General features: G+C 42.8%; 1 protein-coding gene across 1 annotated transcript; it reads right to left on the minus strand.

Moving 5' to 3' along the window:
* Positions 1 to 18,277: 18,277 nt before the first annotated feature.
* On the minus strand, positions 18,278 to 20,066 carry LOC111896420 (peroxidase N1). Its single transcript, XM_023892415.3, has 3 exons — positions 19,252 to 20,066; positions 18,963 to 19,128; positions 18,278 to 18,873 (listed from the first exon to the last, which is right to left on the minus strand). The coding sequence occupies exons 1-3, from the start codon at positions 19,648 to 19,650 to the stop codon at positions 18,455 to 18,457; spliced, it is 984 nt and encodes a 327-aa protein (XP_023748183.1). The 5' UTR covers positions 19,651 to 20,066; the 3' UTR covers positions 18,278 to 18,454.
* Positions 20,067 to 20,628: the final 562 nt, after the last annotated feature.

Raw genomic sequence — 20,628 nt, forward strand, 5'->3', positions numbered from 1 at the left:
CGAAGTTCATCATCCAATTCCTTTGGATGATCACCTCGCAGAAGGCTTTTCAGATGGGTCCGACTCCGAGCCTGAAGTCAACAACCTACCGATTGTAGGTCAAGCCCCGAACAACAACCCTCAACCAGCGTTTCCAGGTCCTACACCCATGTGAGCAAACAACCTGAACCGCTGGAGTGATGATCAGGGTCAACCCTTACCATACTTTGGAGACCGAACCTTTTACAACGTCAGCGATGGTGGCTCTACTGACCGAGCTCTGCCTGTCATTATCCGCAGAATAGCTCGTATTGTCGAGCAAGGTGGAGCAGCCGTCGACCGGGTCATAGAGATAGATGCCGACTCAGGTGTCAACACAGTCAGCATCCGCCGTCTTGAAGAAGACATGGAACGGACCCGGAGGACAAATAAAACCCTGCTGTAGCAGTTGGCTGCCTCACGAGCTGAATTATTGGAACTTCGAGCTCGTCAGAGGACTTAGGATCGACCCATTCAAGAGGTGTTTCGTCAAGTGTCCGACCGCAGTACTCGCCCGGGATTTTCCCATCGCCGTTGGTTGATGTCTAGTACATCTCCGTCTTGAAATTAAAGAATAGCCTTTAACATCTGTGCTCCAAGTAGCACTTGTGTGTAAAATGTTTCTAACTTTCCGTACTCAAATTTGAAATCTAAGGACTGTCAAACTTTTCTATATGGTATGATGTATGACCTACTGTTAGGTCGATTTTCCCTGAACTTATTACATCAGTAATACCAGTAAATTTTTGAGATTTATCTATCTGGGGAAAAATCTATACACTTGTGCTTTCTAATAATGCTTGTTGTGGTTTCAAGCACCCTTTCAACTGTTGGACTATGTTTAGTTAGTCCATGTGTCACTCTCGCGTTGCTTACAAATTGATTCTTACCATCTTTCTTATCTTTGTAAACTTTCAGCTGAAGGATGCCTCCTCGCAAGTCTCCCAGGAATAGGAATAATCCTGCACCTCCACCACCTCCTCCGCCTCCGGTCATCGATACTGTAGCCCTGAATGCTGTCGTAGCTGCAGCAGTGGCAACCGCCATGGCTCAGTATCACTCTTCTGATGCCAGCAGAGGTGGAACCCCTGTGGAATCTATTCCGATCGAAATCCCTGTGCGCTCAAGGGAGTGCTCTTACAAGGATTTTACGAACTGCAAGCCGAAGCCTTTCTATGGCACCGGCGGAGTCATCGCTCTCTCGCAGTGGTTCGAGAAGACTGAATCAGTCTTCGAAATTTGTTCATGCCCTGCTGCGTGCAAGGTGAAATATGCCGCATGCACCTTTGAGGGTAAAGCCCTAACGTGGTGGAACGGCCACGTCAAAGCCCTAACTCTCGTCGTAGCCAACGACATGGGCTGGGAAACAATGAAAGACCTCATGACTGAGGAATACTGCCCGAGGGGCGAGATCCAGAAACTGGAGCAGGAACTCTGGAACCTGTCGATGAAGGGCACCAATGTGGTCGTTTATACTGCCCGATTCAGCGAGCTAGTGGCCCTCTGCCCCAATATGGTTCCCACCGAGGGGAAGAAGATCGAGAGGTACATATGGGGACTAGTGCCTCCGTATCAGGGGAATGTGCTAGCGTCAAACCCCGCTACCTTCGACAGTGCCAAACGATTGGCACAACGACTCATTGACCATGGAGTCAAAACCCCTGCAACCACAACCACCCTAGCCATCCCGGAACCCTCCAAACCCGCCGATACTAAGCGGAAATTCTGGGATGAAAGGAAGAAGCATCAGGCTGCCAAAAAGCAGCAATTGGTGGCAATTCATGCCGCAGTAACCCCTACTACTACTACTGCTCCGGTGAGTCGGTATGCTGGAAGTTCACCCAAGTGCACCAAATGCAGCTACCACCACAACGGCCCCTGCCGTGAATTGCAGTGCTCTAACTGCAACAAGAAAGGACACACCGTCCGATTCTGTAAGTTCCCGGCACAACCTATCAACCAAGTCCCTGGCTCTGGCGCGAGCCCAACCTGCTATGGATGTGGAGAAGCAGGCCACTTTAAGAGGGACTGCCCCAAAGCGAGGAATGCTGGAGGAGCAGGGAGGGTACTAGCTATTGGCCACGGGGAAGCAGTTGCTGACCCGACAGTAGTAACTGGTACGTTCCTCCTCGATAACTCCTATGCATGCATTCTATTCGATAGTGGAGCGGAGCGAAGCTTCGTAAACCATAAATTTGCTCGCATGCTTAATCAACCACCGCACGCACTCAAAGAACTATTTACAGTAGAAATGGCTAATGGAAAAACTGAAAATACGAGTAGCATATACTTAGGTTGTACCCTAACCCTAAACAACCATTCATTTCCAATCGACCTCATGCCAGTCTCAATAAAAAGTTTCGACGTCATCGTTGGCATGGACTGGTTAAGCCTTCACCGTGCCGACATCATGTGCTTCGAGAAAGCAGTCCGTCTAAACCTCCCGTCTAACGAAACTCTTATAGTCTATGGCGACAAACCCGGTGCAAGTCTTCGCATCATATCAAGTATTCAAGCACAGAAATACCTGCGTAAGGAATACCACGCATTCCTTGCTCACGTCGTCGACACGAACCTAGAAACGAAAGAACTAAAGGACCTCCCAGTAGTGAGCGACTTCCCCGACATTTTCCCAGAAGAACTACCCGGATTACCTCCGCAACGACAAGTCGAGTTCAGAATCGACTTAGTCCCAGGAGCTACCCCAGTAGCCAAGTCGCCCTACCGTTTAGCACCAGCCGAGATGCAAGAACTCTCTGGTCAACTTAACGAACTGCTCAGCAAGGGCTTTATAAGGCCAAGTTTCTCACCTTGGGGAGCACCAGTCTTGTTTGTTAAGAAGAAGGACGGATCCTTCCGTATGTGTATTGACTACAGAGAACTCAACAAACTGACGGTCAAGAATCGTTATCCTCTACCACGCATAGATGATCTATTCGACCAACTGCAAGGGGCGAACTATTTTTCTAAGATTGATCTGAGATCCGGGTATCACCAGTTACGAGTGCTAGAGGAGGATGTGCCGAAGACCGCCTTCCGAACTCGTTACGGACATTACGAGTTCGTGGTGATGCCATTCGGATTGACCAATGCGCCCGCAGTCTTCATGGATCTGATGAATAGAGTATGCAGACCCTACTTGGATCAGTTCGTCATCGTTTTCATTGACGACATCCTAATCTACTCCCGAAGTAAGAAAGAACATGGCGATCATCTGCGACAAGTTCTAGGGACATTACGAAAAGAGAAACTTTATGCGAAGTTCTCGAAATGTGAATTTTGGATCCGAAGAGTCGAATTCTTAGGACACGTGGTAAGCGAAGAGGGAATCCACGTGGACCCATCCAAAATTAAGGCCATTGAGAACTGGTCAGCACCGAAGACGCCTACAGAAATTCGTCAATTTCTAGGTCTCGCTGGCTACTACCGCAGGTTCATTCAGAACTTCTCACGAATAGCGAAGCCTCTTACAACCCTAACCCAGAAAGGTGTGGCCTTTGACTGGGAAGAGAAACAAGAAAGAGCGTTCCAAACGCTCAAACGAGCCTTGTGCACCGCACCAATACTATCCCTTCCGGAAGGAATAGAAGACTTCGTAGTTTATTGCGATGCATCGAATCAAGGGCTCGGATGTGTTCTGATGCAGCGAGGTAAGGTCATCGCCTACGCCTCGAGACAATTGAAGACACACGAGGTTAACTACACGACCCACGATCTTGAACTAGGAGCAGTAGTGTTTGCTCTGAAGATCTGGAGACATTACTTGTATGGAACGAAGAGCACTATCTTTACCGACCACAAAAGTTTACAACACATTTTCGATCAGAAGGAGCTCAACATGAGACAACGACGATGGGTCGAGCTACTCAGTGATTACGAATGCGAGATTCGTTATCATCCGGGTAAAGCCAACGTAGTAGCAGACGCCCTAAGTCGGAAGGAATATTCTGGTCGCAAAGTCAAGTCATTATCGATAACCATCCATTCACACCTGACTAAGCAAATTCAGGCGGCTCAACTTGAGGCCATGAAATCTGAAAATGTGTCAAGTGAATCCCTTAGAGGAATGGACAAGAATTTAGAAGCCAAGGGTGACGGAGCTTTATATTTCATGAACCGGATCTGGACACCGAAACATGGTGGCTTCCGAGACTTGGTCATGACCGAGGCGCACAACACTCGGTATTCCGTCCACCCAGGTTCAGATAAGATGTATCTGGATCTTAAGAAACTATACTGGTGGCCTAATATGAAAGCAGAGATTGCTACCTTCGTAAGTAAATGCCTTACTTGCGCAAAGGTTAAGGTCGAGTACCAGAAGCCCTCTGGTTTATTGCAGCAACCAGAGATCCCGGAATGGAAGTGGGAGCGGATCACTATGGATTTCATAACCAAGTTGCCCAAGACAACGGGTGGACTTGACACCATATGGGTCATCGTTGATAGATTGACCAAGTCTGCACACTTCCTGCCTATCAAAGAAACCGACAAGATGGAGAAGCTTACGAGAACATACATTAAGGAAATCGTACGGCTACATGGTGTACCTATGTCCATTATCTCCGATAGAGATAGTAGGTTCACCTCAAGATTTTGGCAATCACTACAACATTCCCTAGGAACGAGGCTGGACATGAGCACAGCCTACCATCCTCAGACCGACGGACAGAGTGAGAGGACCATCCAAACTCTAGAAGATATGTTGCGAGCCTGCGTGATTGACTTTGGGAAAGCATGGGATACTCATTTACCCCTTGTCGAGTTTTCCTATAATAACAGTTATCACACGAGCATCAAGGCTGCTCCATTTGAAGCTCTCTACGGCCGTAAGTGCAGATCCCCTCTGTGCTGGGCTGAGGTGGGTGATACCCAATTAGCCGGGGGGCAAACTCCCGACAGTACTCTCACCGGTCCGGAGATCATTCGGGAAACAACAGAGAAGATCGTTCAGATCCGTGAACGATTGAAAGCCTCTAGAGATCGACAGAAGAGCTACGCTGATAAGCGAAGGAAACCTTTGGAATTTCAGGTGGGAGACCGAGTCCTCCTCAAAGTCTCACCCTGGAAGGGCTTGATACGCTTCGGCAAGCGTGGGAAGCTTAATCCGAGGTACATAGGGCCTTTCGAGATTCTTGCAAGAGTCGGCCCCGTAGCTTACAAACTCGAACTACCAGACGCACTTCGTAACGTACATTCTACATTCCACGTATCTAACTTGAAAAAGTGTCTATCCGACGAGACTCTCGTAATCCCACTCGACGAGATCGAAATCAACGAAAGCCTCAACTTCGTGGAAGAACCTATAGAGATCATGGACCGTGAGGTCAAGCAGACAAAGCAAAGCCGTATCCCTATCGTGAAGGTTCGCTGGAATGCCAAGCGAGGACCGGAATTCACTTGGGAACGTGAGGATCAGATGAAACTGAAATACCCTCACCTTTTTGCTTAGTTATTTGTAAATTCTAGCTTGCTTAAAATTCTAATTTCGGGACGAAATTCCTTCTAACGGGGGGATGATGTGACAACCCGATATTTTGAGTCAATGTAATGTAAAACCGATCAAATTTAGGTCAAAATGTAACCTTCCTAAAATCTTATTCGGATTAATTAAAGTAATAGAAATCATATCAAGGTTTGCGTACATAAAAAGAACGTCCAAATCTGACCTCGGATGAGGAAGTTATGAATTTTTGAAGAAACTCCTTAATCACGTCATTTTAATAAATAAATAATAAAAATGATTTCGGAATTTGCCAGCGGAATCTAAACGAAAGTTGTAGATCATGGTCTCACCTTCGCGTGGATATAAAGAACGTCAAAAACGGAGTTCGTATGAGAGAGATATGAATTTTTGAAGTTTATTTAAAATAAATAAGAATTTAATTATAAATTCCCGGTAATATCCGAAGGGGAGTCATCGGATTGGACCGAAGTACGCCCTGCGTACCTTCGTACACCCCGCGTACTGAGATCGAGGGTCTCGGATCGTCCACGTCGCACTATCCGAAGAGTTCTAACCCGTCCGACCCGTCCGAAGCTCCGACCCGTCCGACCCGACGTCCCATCCGACCCGCCGTCCCATCCGACCCGCGTACCCAGCAACCCGTCCCATCCGAACCGAGGCAGTCGAGGCTTCGGTCATGCATGACGTACGCGTACGCGCTGCGTACGAGCGTACGCCCCGCGTTCGGAGGCGGTTCAGCCTTCCTATAAATAGGATGCGAGGCTTTCCGAAAATGTTGCTCATTTCTCTTCTCTCTCTCACAACTTTGTCTCGTTTTCCGTGCCCGTTATAACCCGAAGCTCTGGTCTTTTTGCTCAAGTCCCGAGGGTCGATTTTACTCCCGAGATTCCCGAGAATCCCGAGAAAAAACCGTTTTCTGAGACGAGACTCTGCCCGGTTTTCCATCTCGCTTTCTTCAATCAAACAAGTGAGTTTCATACCCCCTAATCAACCTGTTAAATATTCTAAATGCATTTATATGCTTTCAAAGGGGGGGATTACAAGTTAAATACTTATAGTTATTGTTTCAATCACTTATGATTGCTCTAATCACATGTGATTAATAACTAGGGAAATCAGTGGTTTTATCACTATTCGAACTATATATCAAACTGTTTTACTTCTAAATGTCTTCCAAACCCATTTACTATTCGAATTTACACTGCAACTGTGATTTAAGCAAATGTTCCTTATACTTCAACTGTTTTAATCAAATCTACGCCTTCAAATTGTTTTATAGATTGACATCAAGTTAATCTTTCTTTAATAAAATATACTTATGTTTCAAATGTCTTATAAACACTTATTTATGTTTTTAAATTACAAATTGCATGCCCATATATGTATAGACGTATAAATAATGTTTAAAGGGCTTAGGAAGGCTATCCACCTTGTTTCCTTTTCCTCGATTTGGATGTGGTCTGATAGGATTTTGGGTGACCATCCGAAGGTCGTTTCCATATTAATTATATATCAAATATACATATATAGACATAAAAGTACTTCCATAATCATACGTACTAAACACACTGTTAACAAGTTACCATCGGGGTAACACAGAATCATACTATTACAACTGCTAGATCAATGAGTCAGTTCATTCATGAGTCTATAATAGGAAGAGAATATATACAACTATACTACGAGAACATATACAACTATACTAGAACAAGAAACATTTCATCACACATGCAAGAATACGATAACAAATGTGATCCACTGTATCGGAGCATGCCTTAAATGTCATGGCCCGAGTTGTAGCCAGAATTCTCTTGGAGGGAGAGCGTTGAGTTTGCGTATAGATCTATACTGGATTGACTATCCTACACCTTGCTGCTAGCTACAGCCGGACCTGCAGGTCTGCGGGTGCCAAACGTCATTCCGTTATTACGACCGTTCTTTATGTCGTTGTTATCAGTCGATAGTATGGTGCAATTATCACATTATACCTTAATATAAATCCGGTTTAAGGTAGTAGTAATTAGTACAACAGTAGTTCTTATTATACAAAACTACAGTACTACAATGATTTACCCATTACATATTTTGGTGATAATCTCACTTAAGCATTAATGTACAAACTATATTTTATCAAATGATAGTTATACTTGGGTAATCACACACTTTTACAACAGACGAGTTTACAAAACAGTTAAGCCTTGGTAGAAGGTTACTATTATAGAAAATATAGGATTTTCTGAGAGATTCAAACTTTTGCAAATACTTTTAAACATTTATTTACATCTTTACAACTTATACATTGGGACAAGTTCAAACGTTTTTGACAATGAACATTGACACTAAAATACTTATGAACTCACCAGCTTAATGCTGATAAACTCTTTCAAAATAACTTGTATTCTCAGGTCATCAGTAGACAGGTACCGATGCCAACTTTTGAGATGATGGAGCGTACTCAAGACTCATCATCTTATTATTTTGATTTACGTTATATTTTTGGTGTCTAAAACTGTACAGAACACGCATGTATTAAATTTATATATTTAATGCAATGGATGATGTTGTTTGCCTATTTACATTTACTGTGTTGTGATTACCTTACATGACGTCCTCCGCCCCAGAACGTTTCCGCCGTTCTTGGTTTTGGGGTGTGACAGATTGGTATCAGAGCATTGTTTATAGTGAATTGAGTATATCAACCCATAAAAGATATACTAAACTATAAACCCAGTAGGGACTAAACTCTGACCAAGAGTCTATACTTTAAATAATAAAATATTTAACTAAGTATACTAGTCTGCATTCATACTAAAATAAGTGTCACAATGACAAGAACAAAAGTATTACGATTGATAAATATCACAAGTGAGCTCGGGGATGTATGGTCAGTCCTGGGAATGGCATAGCCTGATCAACTATGCTGATCCTAGGAGTGATTAGCACATGCCTTAGAATGGTTGTGATAGGTTAGCAAGTCTAAAAACTTACCAACAATTCCACAAGAAGATCAATAGAAAATTAAACTTAAAATACTATAGGAGTATTTTGCGCTACTAGTTACACGTATACTATATTCTTATACCTCTATTCTCGCGTAGATCTTGATGGCTAGATATCCATCATGGCGACCCGTACTTTCCCAAATGAAGGCAATGCCGGGTGGATCGATGAAGAGCCGAAGTTGATCATCCAATTCCTTTGGATGATCACCTCGCAGAAGGCTTTTCAGATGGGTCCGACTCCGAGCCTGAAGTCAACAACCTACCGATTGTAGGTCAAGCCCCGAACAACAACCCTCAACCAGCGTTTCCAGGTCCTACACCCATGTGAGCAAACAACCTGAACCGCTGGAGTGATGATCAGGGTCAACCCTTACCATACTTTGGAGACCGAACCTTTTACAACGTCAGCGATGGTGGCTCTACTGACCGAGCTCTGCCTGTCATTATCCACAGAATAGCTCGTATTGTCGAGCAAGGTGGAGCAGCCGTCGACCGGGTCATAGAGATAGATGCCGACTCAGGTGTCAACACAGTCAGCATCCGCCGTCTTGAAGAAGACATGGAACGGACCCGGAGGACAAATAAAACCCTGCTGTAGCAGTTGGCTGCCTCACGAGCTGAATTATTGGAACTTCGAGCTCGTCAGAGGACTTAGGATCGACCCATTCAAGAGGTGTTTCGTCAAGTGTCCGACCGCAGTACTCGCCCGGGATTTTCCCATCGCCGTTGGTTGATGTCTAGTACATCTCCGTCTTGAAATTAAAGAATAGCCTTTAACATCTGTGCTCCAAGTAGCACTTGTGTGTAAAATGTTTCTAACTTTCCGTACTCAAATTTGAAATCTAAGGACTGTCAAACTTTTCTATATGGTATGATGTATGACCTACTGTTAGGTCGATTTTCCCTGAACTTATTACATCAGTAATACCAGTAAATTTTTGAGATTTATCTATCTGGGGAAAAATCTATACACTTGTGCTTTCTAATAATGCTTGTTGTGGTTTCAAGCACCCTTTCAACTGTTGGACTATGTTTAGTTAGTCCATGTGTCACTCTCGCGTTGCTTACAAATTGATTCTTACCATCTTTCTTATCTTTGTAAACTTTCAGCTGAAGGATGCCTCCTCGCAAGTCTCCCAGGAATAGGAATAATCCTGCACCTCCACCACCTCCTCCGCCTCCGGTCATCGATACTGTAGCCCTGAATGCTGTCGTAGTTGCAGCAGTGGCAACCGCCATGGCTCAGTATCACTCTTCTGATGCCAGCAGAGGTGGAACCCCTGTGGAATCTATTCCGATCGAAATCCCTGTGCGCTCAAGGGAGTGCTCTTACAAGGATTTTACGAACTGCAAGCCGAAGCCTTTCTATGGCACCGGCGGAGTCATCGCTCTCTCGCAGTGGTTCGAGAAGACTGAATCAGTCTTCGAAATTTGTTCATGCCCTGCTGCGTGCAAGGTGAAATATGCCGCATGCACCTTTGAGGGTAAAGCCCTAACGTGGTGGAACGGCCACGTCAAAGCCCTAACTCTCGTCGTAGCCAACGACATGGGCTGGGAAACAATGAAAGACCTCATGACTGAGGAATACTGCCCGAGGGGCGAGATCCAGAAACTGGAGCAGGAACTCTGGAACCTGTCGATGAAGGGCACCAATGTGGTCGTTTATACTGCCCGATTCAGCGAGCTAGTGGCCCTCTGCCCCAATATGGTTCCCACCGAGGGGAAGAAGATCGAGAGGTACATATGGGGACTAGTGCCTCCGTATCAGGGGAATGTGCTAGCGTCAAACCCCGCTACCTTCGACAGTGCCAAACGATTGGCACAACGACTCATTGACCATGGAGTCAAAACCCCTGCAACCACAACCACCCTAGCCATCCCGGAACCCTCCAAACCCGCCGATACTAAGCGGAAATTCTGGGATGAAAGGAAGAAGCATCAGGCTGCCAAAAAGCAGCAATTGGTGGCAATTCATGCCGCAGTAACCCCTACTACTACTACTGCTCCGGTGAGTCGGTATGCTGGAAGTTCACCCAAGTGCACCAAATGCAGCTACCACCACAACGGCCCCTGCCGTGAATTGCAGTGCTCTAACTGCAACAAGAAAGGACACACCGTCCGATTCTGTAAGTTCCCGGCACAACCTATCAACCAAGTCCCTGGCTCTGGCGCGAGCCCAACCTGCTATGGATGTGGAGAAGCAGGCCACTTTAAGAGGGACTGCCCCAAAGCGAGGAATGCTGGAGGAGCAGGGAGGGTACTAGCTATTGGCCACGGGGAAGCAGTTGCTGACCCGACAGTAGTAACTGGTACGTTCCTCCTCGATAACTCCTATGCATGCATTCTATTCGATAGTGGAGCGGAGCGAAGCTTCGTAAACCATAAATTTGCTCGCATGCTTAATCAACCACCGGACGCACTCAAAGAACTATTTACAGTAGAAATGGCTAATGGAAAAACTGAAAATACGAGTAGCATATACTTAGGTTGTACCCTAACCCTAGACAACCATTCATTTCCAATCGACCTCATGCCAGTCTCAATAAAAAGTTTCGACGTCATCGTTGGCATGGACTGGTTAAGCCTTCACCGTGCCGACATCATGTGCTTCGAGAAAGCAGTCCGTCTAAACCTCCCGTCTAACGAAACTCTTATAGTCTATGGCGACAAACCCGGTGCAAGTCTTCGCATCATATCAAGTATTCAAGCACAGAAATACCTGCGTAAGGAATACCACGCATTCCTTGCTCACGTCGTCGACACGAACCTAGAAACGAAAGAACTAAAGGACCTCCCAGTAGTGAGCGACTTCCCCGACATTTTCCCAGAAGAACTACCCGGATTACCTCCGCAACGACAAGTCGAGTTCAGAATCGACTTAGTCCCAGGAGCTACCCCAGTAGCCAAGTCGCCCTACCGTTTAGCACCAGCCGAGATGCAAGAACTCTCTGGTCAACTTAACGAACTGCTCAGCAAGGGCTTTATAAGGCCAAGTTTCTCACCTTGGGGAGCACCAGTCTTGTTTGTTAAGAAGAAGGACGGATCCTTCCGTATGTGTATTGACTACAGAGAACTCAACAAACTGACGGTCAAGAATCGTTATCCTCTACCACGCATAGATGATCTATTCGACCAACTGCAAGGGGCGAACTATTTTTCTAAGATTGATCTGAGATCCGGGTATCACCAGTTACGAGTGCTAGAGGAGGATGTGCCGAAGACCGCCTTTCGAACTCGTTACGGACATTACGAGTTCGTGGTGATGCCATTCGGATTGACCAATGCGCCCGCAGTCTTCATGGATCTGATGAATAGAGTATGCCGACCCTACTTGGATCAGTTCGTCATCGTTTTCATTGACGACATCCTAATCTACTCCCGAAGTAAGAAAGAACATGGCGATCATCTGCGACAAGTTCTAGGGACATTACGAAAAGAGAAACTTTATGCGAAGTTCTCGAAATGTGAATTTTGGATCCGAAGAGTCGAATTCTTAGGACACGTGGTAAGCGAAGAGGGAATCCACGTGGACCCATCCAAAATTAAGGCCATTGAGAACTGGTCAGCACCGAAGACGCCTACAGAAATTCGTCAATTTCTAGGTCTCGCTGGCTACTACCGCAGGTTCATTCAGAACTTCTCACGAATAGCGAAGCCTCTTACAACCCTAACCCAGAAAGGTGTGGCCTTTGACTGGGAAGAGAAACAAGAAAGAGCGTTCCAAACGCTCAAACGAGCCTTGTGCACCGCACCAATACTATCCCTTCCGGAAGGAATAGAAGACTTCGTAGTTTATTGCGATGCATCGAATCAAGGGCTCGGATGTGTTCTGATGCAGCGAGGTAAGGTCATCGCCTACGCCTCGAGACAATTGAAGACACACGAGGTTAACTACACGACCCACGATCTTGAACTAGGAGCAGTAGTGTTTGCTCTGAAGATCTGGAGACATTACTTGTATGGAACGAAGAGCACTATCTTTACCGACCACAAAAGTTTACAACACATTTTCGATCAGAAGGAGCTCAACATGAGACAACGACGATGGGTCGAGCTACTCAGTGATTACGAATGCGAGATTCGTTATCATCCGGGTAAAGCCAACGTAGTAGCAGACGCCCTAAGTCGGAAGGAATATTCTGGTCGCAAAGTCAAGTCATTATCGATAACCATCCATTCACACCTGACTAAGCAAATTCAGGCGGCTCAACTTGAGGCCATGAAATCTGAAAATGTGTCAAGTGAATCCCTTAGAGGAATGGACAAGAATTTAGAAGCCAAGGGTGACAGAGCTTTATATTTCATGAACCGGATCTGGACACCGAAACATGGTGGCTTCCGAGACTTGGTCATGACCGAGGCGCACAACACTCGGTATTCCGTCCACCCAGGTTCAGATAAGATGTATCTGGATCTTAAGAAACTATACTGGTGGCCTAATATGAAAGCAGAGATTGCTACCTTCGTAAGTAAATGCCTTACTTGCGCAAAGGTTAAGGTCGAGTACCAGAAGCCCTCTGGTTTATTGCAGCAACCAGAGATCCCGGAATGGAAGTGGGAGCGGATCACTATGGATTTCATAACCAAGTTGCCCAAGACAACGGGTGGACTTGACACCATATGGGTCATCGTTGATAGATTGACCAAGTCTGCACACTTCCTACCTATCAAAGAAACCGACAAGATGGAGAAGCTTACGAGAACATACATTAAGGAAATCGTACGGCTACATGGTGTACCTATGTCCATTATCTCCGATAGAGATAGTAGGTTCACCTCAAGATTTTGGCAATCACTACAACATTCCCTAGGAACGAGGCTGGACATGAGCACAGCCTACCATCCTCAGACCGACGGACAGAGTGAGAGGACCATCCAAACTCTAGAAGATATGTTGCGAGCCTGCGTGATTGACTTTGGGAAAGCATGGGATACTCATTTACCCCTTGTCGAGTTTTCCTATAATAACAGTTATCACACGAGCATCAAGGCTGCTCCATTTGAAGCTCTCTACGGCCGTAAGTGCAGATCCCCTCTGTGCTGGGCTGAGGTGGGTGATACCCAATTAGCCGGGGGGCAAACTCCCGACAGTACTCTCACCGGTCCGGAGATCATTCGGGAAACAACAGAGAAGATCGTTCAGATCCGTGAACGATTGAAAGCCTCTAGAGATCGACAGAAGAGCTACGCTGATAAGCGAAGGAAACCTTTGGAATTTCAGGTGGGAGACCGAGTCCTCCTCAAAGTCTCACCCTGGAAGGGCTTGATACGCTTCGGCAAGCGTGGGAAGCTTAATCCGAGGTACATAGGGCCTTTCGAGATTCTTGCAAGAGTCGGCCCCGTAGCTTACAAACTCGAACTACCAGACGCACTTCGTAACGTACATTCTACATTCCACGTATCTAACTTGAAAAAGTGTCTATCCGACGAGACTCTCGTAATCCCACTCGACGAGATCGAAATCAACGAAAGCCTCAACTTCGTGGAAGAACCTATAGAGATCATGGACCGTGAGGTCAAGCAGACAAAGCAAAGCCGTATCCCTATCGTGAAGGTTCGCTGGAATGCCAAGCGAGGACCGGAATTCACTTGGGAACGTGAGGATCAGATGAAACTGAAATACCCTCACCTTTTTGCTTAGTTATTTGTAAATTCTAGCTTGCTTAAAATTCTAATTTCGGGACGAAATTCCTTCTAACGGGGGGATGATGTGACAACCCGATATTTTGAGTCAATGTAATGTAAAACCGATCAAATTTAGGTCAAAATGTAACCTTCCTAAAATCTTATTCGGATTAATTAAAGTAATAGAAATCATATCAAGGTTTGCGTACATAAAAAGAACGTCCAAATCTGACCTCGGATGAGGAAGTTATGAATTTTTGAAGAAACTCCTTAATCACGTCATTTTAATAAATAAATAATAAAAATGATTTCGGAATTTGCCAGCGGAATCTAAACGAAAGTTGTAGATCATGGTCTCACCTTCGCGTGGATATAAAGAACGTCAAAAACGGAGTTCGTATGAGAGAGATATGAATTTTTGAAGTTTATTTAAAATAAATAAGAATTTAATTATAAATTCCCGGTAATATCCGAAGGGGAGTCATCGGATTGGACCGAAGTACGCCCTGCGTACCTTCGTACACCCCGCGTACTGAGATCGAGGGTCTCGGATCGTCCACGTCGCACTATCCGAAGAGTTCTAACCCGTCCGACCCGTCCGAAGCTCCGACCCGTCCGACCCGACGTCCCATCCGACCCGCCGTCCCATCCGACCCGCGTACCCAGCAACCCGTCCCATCCGAACCGAGGCAGTCGAGGCTTCGGTCATGCATGACGTACGCGTACGCGCTGCGTACGAGCGTACGCCCCGCGTTCGGAGGCGGTTCAGCCTTCCTATAAATAGGATGCGAGGCTTTCCGAAAATGTTGCTCATTTCTCTTCTCTCTCTCACAACTTTGTCTTGTTTTCCGTGCCCGTTATAACCCGAAGCTCTGGTCTTTTTGCTCAAGTCCCGAGGGTCGATTTTACTCCCGAGATTCCCAAGAATCCCGAGAAAAATCCGTTTTCTGAGACGAGACTCTGCCCGGTTTTCCATCTCGCTTTCTTCAATCAAACAAGTGAGTTTCATACCCCCTAATCAACCTGTTAAATATTCTAAATGCGTTTACATGCTTTCAAAGGGGGGGATTACAAGTTAAATACTTATAGTTATTGTTTCAATCACTTATGATTGCTCTAATCACATGTGATTAATAACTAGGGAAATCAGTGGTTTTATCACTATTCGAACTATATATCAAACTGTTTTACTTCTAAATGTCTTCCAAACCCATTTACTATTCGAATTTACACTGCAACTGTGATTTAAGCAAATGTTCCTTATACTTAAACTGTTTTAATCAAATCTACGCCTTCAAATTGTTTTATAGATTGACATCAAGTTAATCTTTCTTTAATAAAATATACTTATGTTTCAAATGTCTTATAAACACTTATTTATGTTTTTAAATTACAAATTGCATGCCCATATATGTATAGACGTATAAATAATGTTTAAAGGGCTTAGGAAGGCTATCCACCTTGTTTCCTTTTCCTCGATTTGGATGTGGTCTGATAGGATTTTGGGTGACCATCCGAAGGTCGTTTCCATATTAATTATATATCAAATATACATATATAGACATAAAAGTACTTCCATAATCATACGTACTAAACACACTGTTAACAAGTTACCATCGGGGTAACACAGAATCATACTATTACAACTGCTAGATCAATGAGTCAGTTCATTCATGAGTCTATAATAGGAAGAGAATATATACAACTATACTACGAGAACATATACAACTATACTAGAACAAGAAACATTTCATCACACATGCAAGAATACGATAACAAATGTGATCCACTGTATCGGAGCATGCCTTAAATGTCATGGCCCGAGTTGTAGCCATAATTCTCTTGGAGGGAGAGCGTTGAGTTTGCGTATAGATCTATACTGGATTGACTATCCTACACCTTGCTGCTAGCTACAGCCGGACCTGCAGGTCTGCGGGTGCCAAACGTCATTCCGTTATTACGACCGTTCTTTATGTCGTTGTTATCAGTCGATAGTATGGTGCAATTATCACATTATACCTTAATATAAATCCGGTTTAAGGTAGTAGTAATTAGTACAACAGTAGTTCTTATTATACAAAACTACAGTACTACAATGATTTACCCATTACATATTTTGGTGATAATCTCACTTAAGCATTAATGTACAAACTATATTTTATCAAATGATAGTTATACTTGGGTAATCACACACTTTTACAACAGACGAGTTTACAAAACAGTTAAGCCTTGGTAGAAGGTTACTATTATAGAAAATATAGGATTTTCTGAGAGATTCAAACTTTTGCAAATACTTTTAAACATTTATTTACATCTTTACAACTTATACATTGGGACAAGTTCAAACGTTTTTGACAATGAACATTGACACTAAAATACTTATGAACTCACCAGCTTAATGCTGATAAACTCTTTCAAAATAACTTGTATTCTCAGGTCATCAGTAGACAGGTACCGATGCCAGCTTTTGAGATGATGGAGCGTACTCAAGACTCATCATCTTATTATTTTGATTTACGTTATATTTTTGGTGTCTAAAACTGTACAGAACACGCATGTATTAAATTTATATATTTAATGCAATGGATGATGTTGTTTGCCTATTTACATTTACTGTGTTGTGATTACCTTACATGACGTCCTCCGCCCCAGAACGTTTCCGCTGTTCTTGGTTTTGGGGTGTGACATTTAGCTCCCTCTTGCCTTGGTCACCTTCTTCTTGCAAGAACACCAACACAAGGATCAAAAATGGCCTCTCCTCCCTTACAAACGTTCTAGCTCTCTTAGGGTTTCTTTCAAGGGTCTGGTAGCCGCAACTGAAGGCTATAAGAGCCTTTAAATAGATCACAAACCCGAGAAATTAGGGTTTCACTTAACAGCGTGGACTCACCAAGTCCACGAGTCGACTCGTCGAGTCCGGTCACCAATCCAGATAAGAACCCGCGGTCCTACTCGGCGAGTCTAAGCATCAACTCGCCGAGTTCCTCCCCAAACTCAAAATAAATGAATAAAATAATATACTTAGAAATCCGGATGTTACAAGAATACAACAAAGTTTTATCACATGTATTTTATGCCACACAATGTCATAAAAAAATCATAAGGTTTTGTAGGAAAACTACATATGTTATTTTTACAGATTGTCTTATTTTAACAAGATAGCATACAAAAATATGGAAGTTTAAAAGCAGTTTATGTATTCGTAACATATAAAAGCAAAACCAATAAATTATAAAGTAGTTATGCTTTTTATATATAATAATGATATTTTATGTGTATTTTTGTATTATCTAACACAAGAAGTAAATGTATTCTCCCTTGAAATATATAAAAGAGTGGCAGTGTCACTCACCTTAAAGTGTGGTTATGGGGTCGTTTCGAGTATTGGATGCGAGAAACCGAGATGTATCGCTGTAAACACGAACGTATGTGATTAATTTAGTTTCCATGGAAATTTTATTATAAATTAATATTTCGAGTGTTATTTGGTAATTTAACTAAAGCATAGGGTTCCTTTATTTACTTAAATAAATCAAATTAATACTAAGTTTGTTAACTATTTCCAAGTGAGGGGTTATTTTAAATATTTAAAATAAGGTTTATACTTTTATTACTTATTTTGTAAATAAATTTCAAAAGAACGTTTAAACTATATAGGTAAAATAAAATTTTAATTAGTTTGGACTTGTTTTCAATTTTTTTTTCAAGGTTGTTTGAATTAATTTAATTTTTGTATGTTATGTTTTGATTTATGATTTAATTATATAACATGATTTATTTATATATATTTGTTTTTACAAACATTATAACAATATTGAAAAACAAACAGAAAATAACAGAAAATAAATAAATCAAAAAAATCCAAAAAAATACATGTCTCACCTAGTTATCACAATATATATACTAAAAATGTATTTTAAATAAATAAGTACAATATGATCTATTTAGAAAATTTTATCAGATTTATTGAAAGCTCATTGCAAATGACAACGTAACAAGTTTTTGGATTTTTAAAGTGGTTAATCAACATAGATGCTTGCAGTTTATTAATATTCAATTACTTCTACAAGATCTTTAGCATATATGCGACTAACAGCAGTTTTCTCCTTAGTACTGTAAATTCTATATTAGCGGAATAACGTGAAGATAGATATACAATAATAACATGTATCTAAACAATGGAACCACATTATATTACTGATTTCTTTTTATAAAATATATTACAATAATAAGACGCACGTAAAAATTGGAAGTATCAAAAAATATTACCGAAGAAACACAATATATTAACACTTAACCCAAACAAAATTGACCATCATAGATTCTCAATTAGATCTACCATTGATCAATTAAATGCACTGCAAACCCTACGAATTTCTCCTTGAGTTCCAGTTTTCACCTCAACATTACCCATCCTCACCATTGATCTCGCAAACTCAACATTGAATGTCAATCCAACTAGTCCACTAACTCCAAGAAACCGTTGTGCAAGTGTTCGTGTTGTAGGGTTTCCCCATAGCACCTGGTCAGATTCAAGTACACCTCGCCCACTCCTCAAGTTTGCAAAGTACGAAGTGTCAAATCTGTTTTCGCTACCAGTATCAAGAGCCACACGCCTTCTACTATCACCTCCGTTGGGGCACAGATTTCTGAGCGTGGTAAGGAATGCCGGGTCAATAGACGGGTCGGGACTATTGGTGTTGTTGAAGTTGTATAGCCTGTAGCTAAACACTAAACAAGCTCCTGTTCCAAGTGTATGTGCTCCTGGAAATCAATAAATTAAACCCAGAAACACATCAGTTTGTTAATTTCTTTCTTAGCAATGATTGAACTCTTGTTTTTGGTTAACTTACCAGAAAGGGTAACAAGGTCTTGGGTGTTAAGACCTTTCTCAGCAAACTTTCTGATTTGGACATTAACGGGGTCATTGAAAGCTGGCAGATTTGTAGTATCAGCGGCACGTGACACCAGTCCATCTCTCCGACCAGTTGGTACTTGCCAACGCGCAATTCCCCCAGCCTAGACAACAATAATTGAAAATATATATTATTATTACAAAGTTTTAATACCGGATTTTACCATTTCTATTGGCGCATTCGAAATGCTTAAGCTAATATAAATATTGAGGTATGAATAAATTACCAGGAGCACAGAATCACGAGCAGCGATAGCAAGAATATCAGCACAGGAGACCACTCCAGGACAAACCCTTTCGAGCTCGGTCTTTGCAGCATCGATTATCTCGTAGCCTCTCAGTAGAGTATTGGGTGGAGCAGTTCTCTCACTACCAGCACCATTAATTAGGATAGAGGCGTCACAGCCATTAACGAAGCAATCGTGAAAAAACATTCTAACCAAACCGGGTGGGACTCCTGGGTTGGCCCGATTAGCAGCTGCGACAGCAGACTGCACTATAGCTTCAACTCTTGGGCATGAGGTCTGATAGAAACCTACTCTGGTTTGGCCAAGTGCTAAGGTGATCAAGGAGGCAAACAAGACAAGAAAGAAAAGGGGTGTTTTGTTATGAGAAAACACCTCCATTACTACAAAGATTTATGTTTTGGATTAGTTGAAGTATTGGATTAATCTGGTATATTGGACAACGTAGGAGAAGGTATTTTATAGTAAGTGGAGGTGAACAAGTGTTGAGAAATTCTAACACGCCCAAGCCAATGAAAGTAAACAAAGTCGGCCATTGGAGATGCCAAGGAAGGAAAACAGTGAAGCTTCCTATGGATCCATGCAAATCCGACATTAAATTGGTATACATATATTGATCAATACTTTTCATTCTCAGATTAATCAACATTTCATCAATTTGATCATTCTGAGATTACGACGCCAATATCAACCATAGATAAAACAGCTTTGTTTTGACTTTTAATAAATTCAAACAATCATTTTATCAGTAGCAAATACTCATTCCCTTCAAAACCATTTTCAACCTTAGATTAAGCTTCTCACTTAGGCCCCGTTTGATAGTTGCTGACTGAGAATGTTCTTATTGGGAAAGGTCTGTCTGAATTTTGACTGAGTAAGAAACCATGCCGTTTGATTATATATATGACGGAATGTGCTGACTGATGCAAAATGACCATTTTACCATGTTGTTCTAATAATAATAATAATAATTGATTATAAAAGTTCAGGGTCCAACTAGTAATTTTCAGAAATTAGTTATGCAAAACAATTTAAAATTGTGGTAGATTCGGACAAAATGGGTATCTTTAAGGACCAAATCTGCCTAATTATGATTTTGAGTTGTCTTCTTCCCCTTATCTCCCGAGCATCGATGTAGGCTCTGTTTGTGTTTCTTTTTTTTTCTTTCTTTTTTTGTGTGCCTCTGTTCGTGTTTCTTTTTTCCTTTCAATGGATTAAATTGATGGTTGTGGGGGAGGAGGATGAGGGTGGTGCTAGTTGAGGGGCAATGGTGGAATGGATTTAATTCAAATTCAGTCAGCAACTTTTTTTGATATGAGTGAGTCAGACATTGTTGACCCGGTCAAATGCAAAGCTGAG

Source organism: Lactuca sativa, chromosome 9, assembly GCF_002870075.4.
Source record: "Lactuca sativa cultivar Salinas chromosome 9, Lsat_Salinas_v11, whole genome shotgun sequence".
NCBI lineage: Eukaryota > Viridiplantae > Streptophyta > Magnoliopsida > Asterales > Asteraceae > Lactuca > Lactuca sativa.

Bases quoted from the DNA above. Each gene is read 5' to 3' on its own strand.
- LOC111896420 (XM_023892415.3), bottom strand. From the start codon at position 19,650: ATGGAGGTGTTTTCTCATAACAAAACACCCCTTTTCTTTCTTGTCTTG. The intron at 19,129-19,251 runs GTAATTTATTCA...ATTGTTGTCTAG, and splicing joins CTCGTGATTCTGTGCTCCTG to GCTGGGGGAATTGCGCGTTG. The intron at 18,874-18,962 runs GTAAGTTAACCA...ATTGATTTCCAG, and splicing joins AGACCTTGTTACCCTTTCTG to GAGCACATACACTTGGAACA.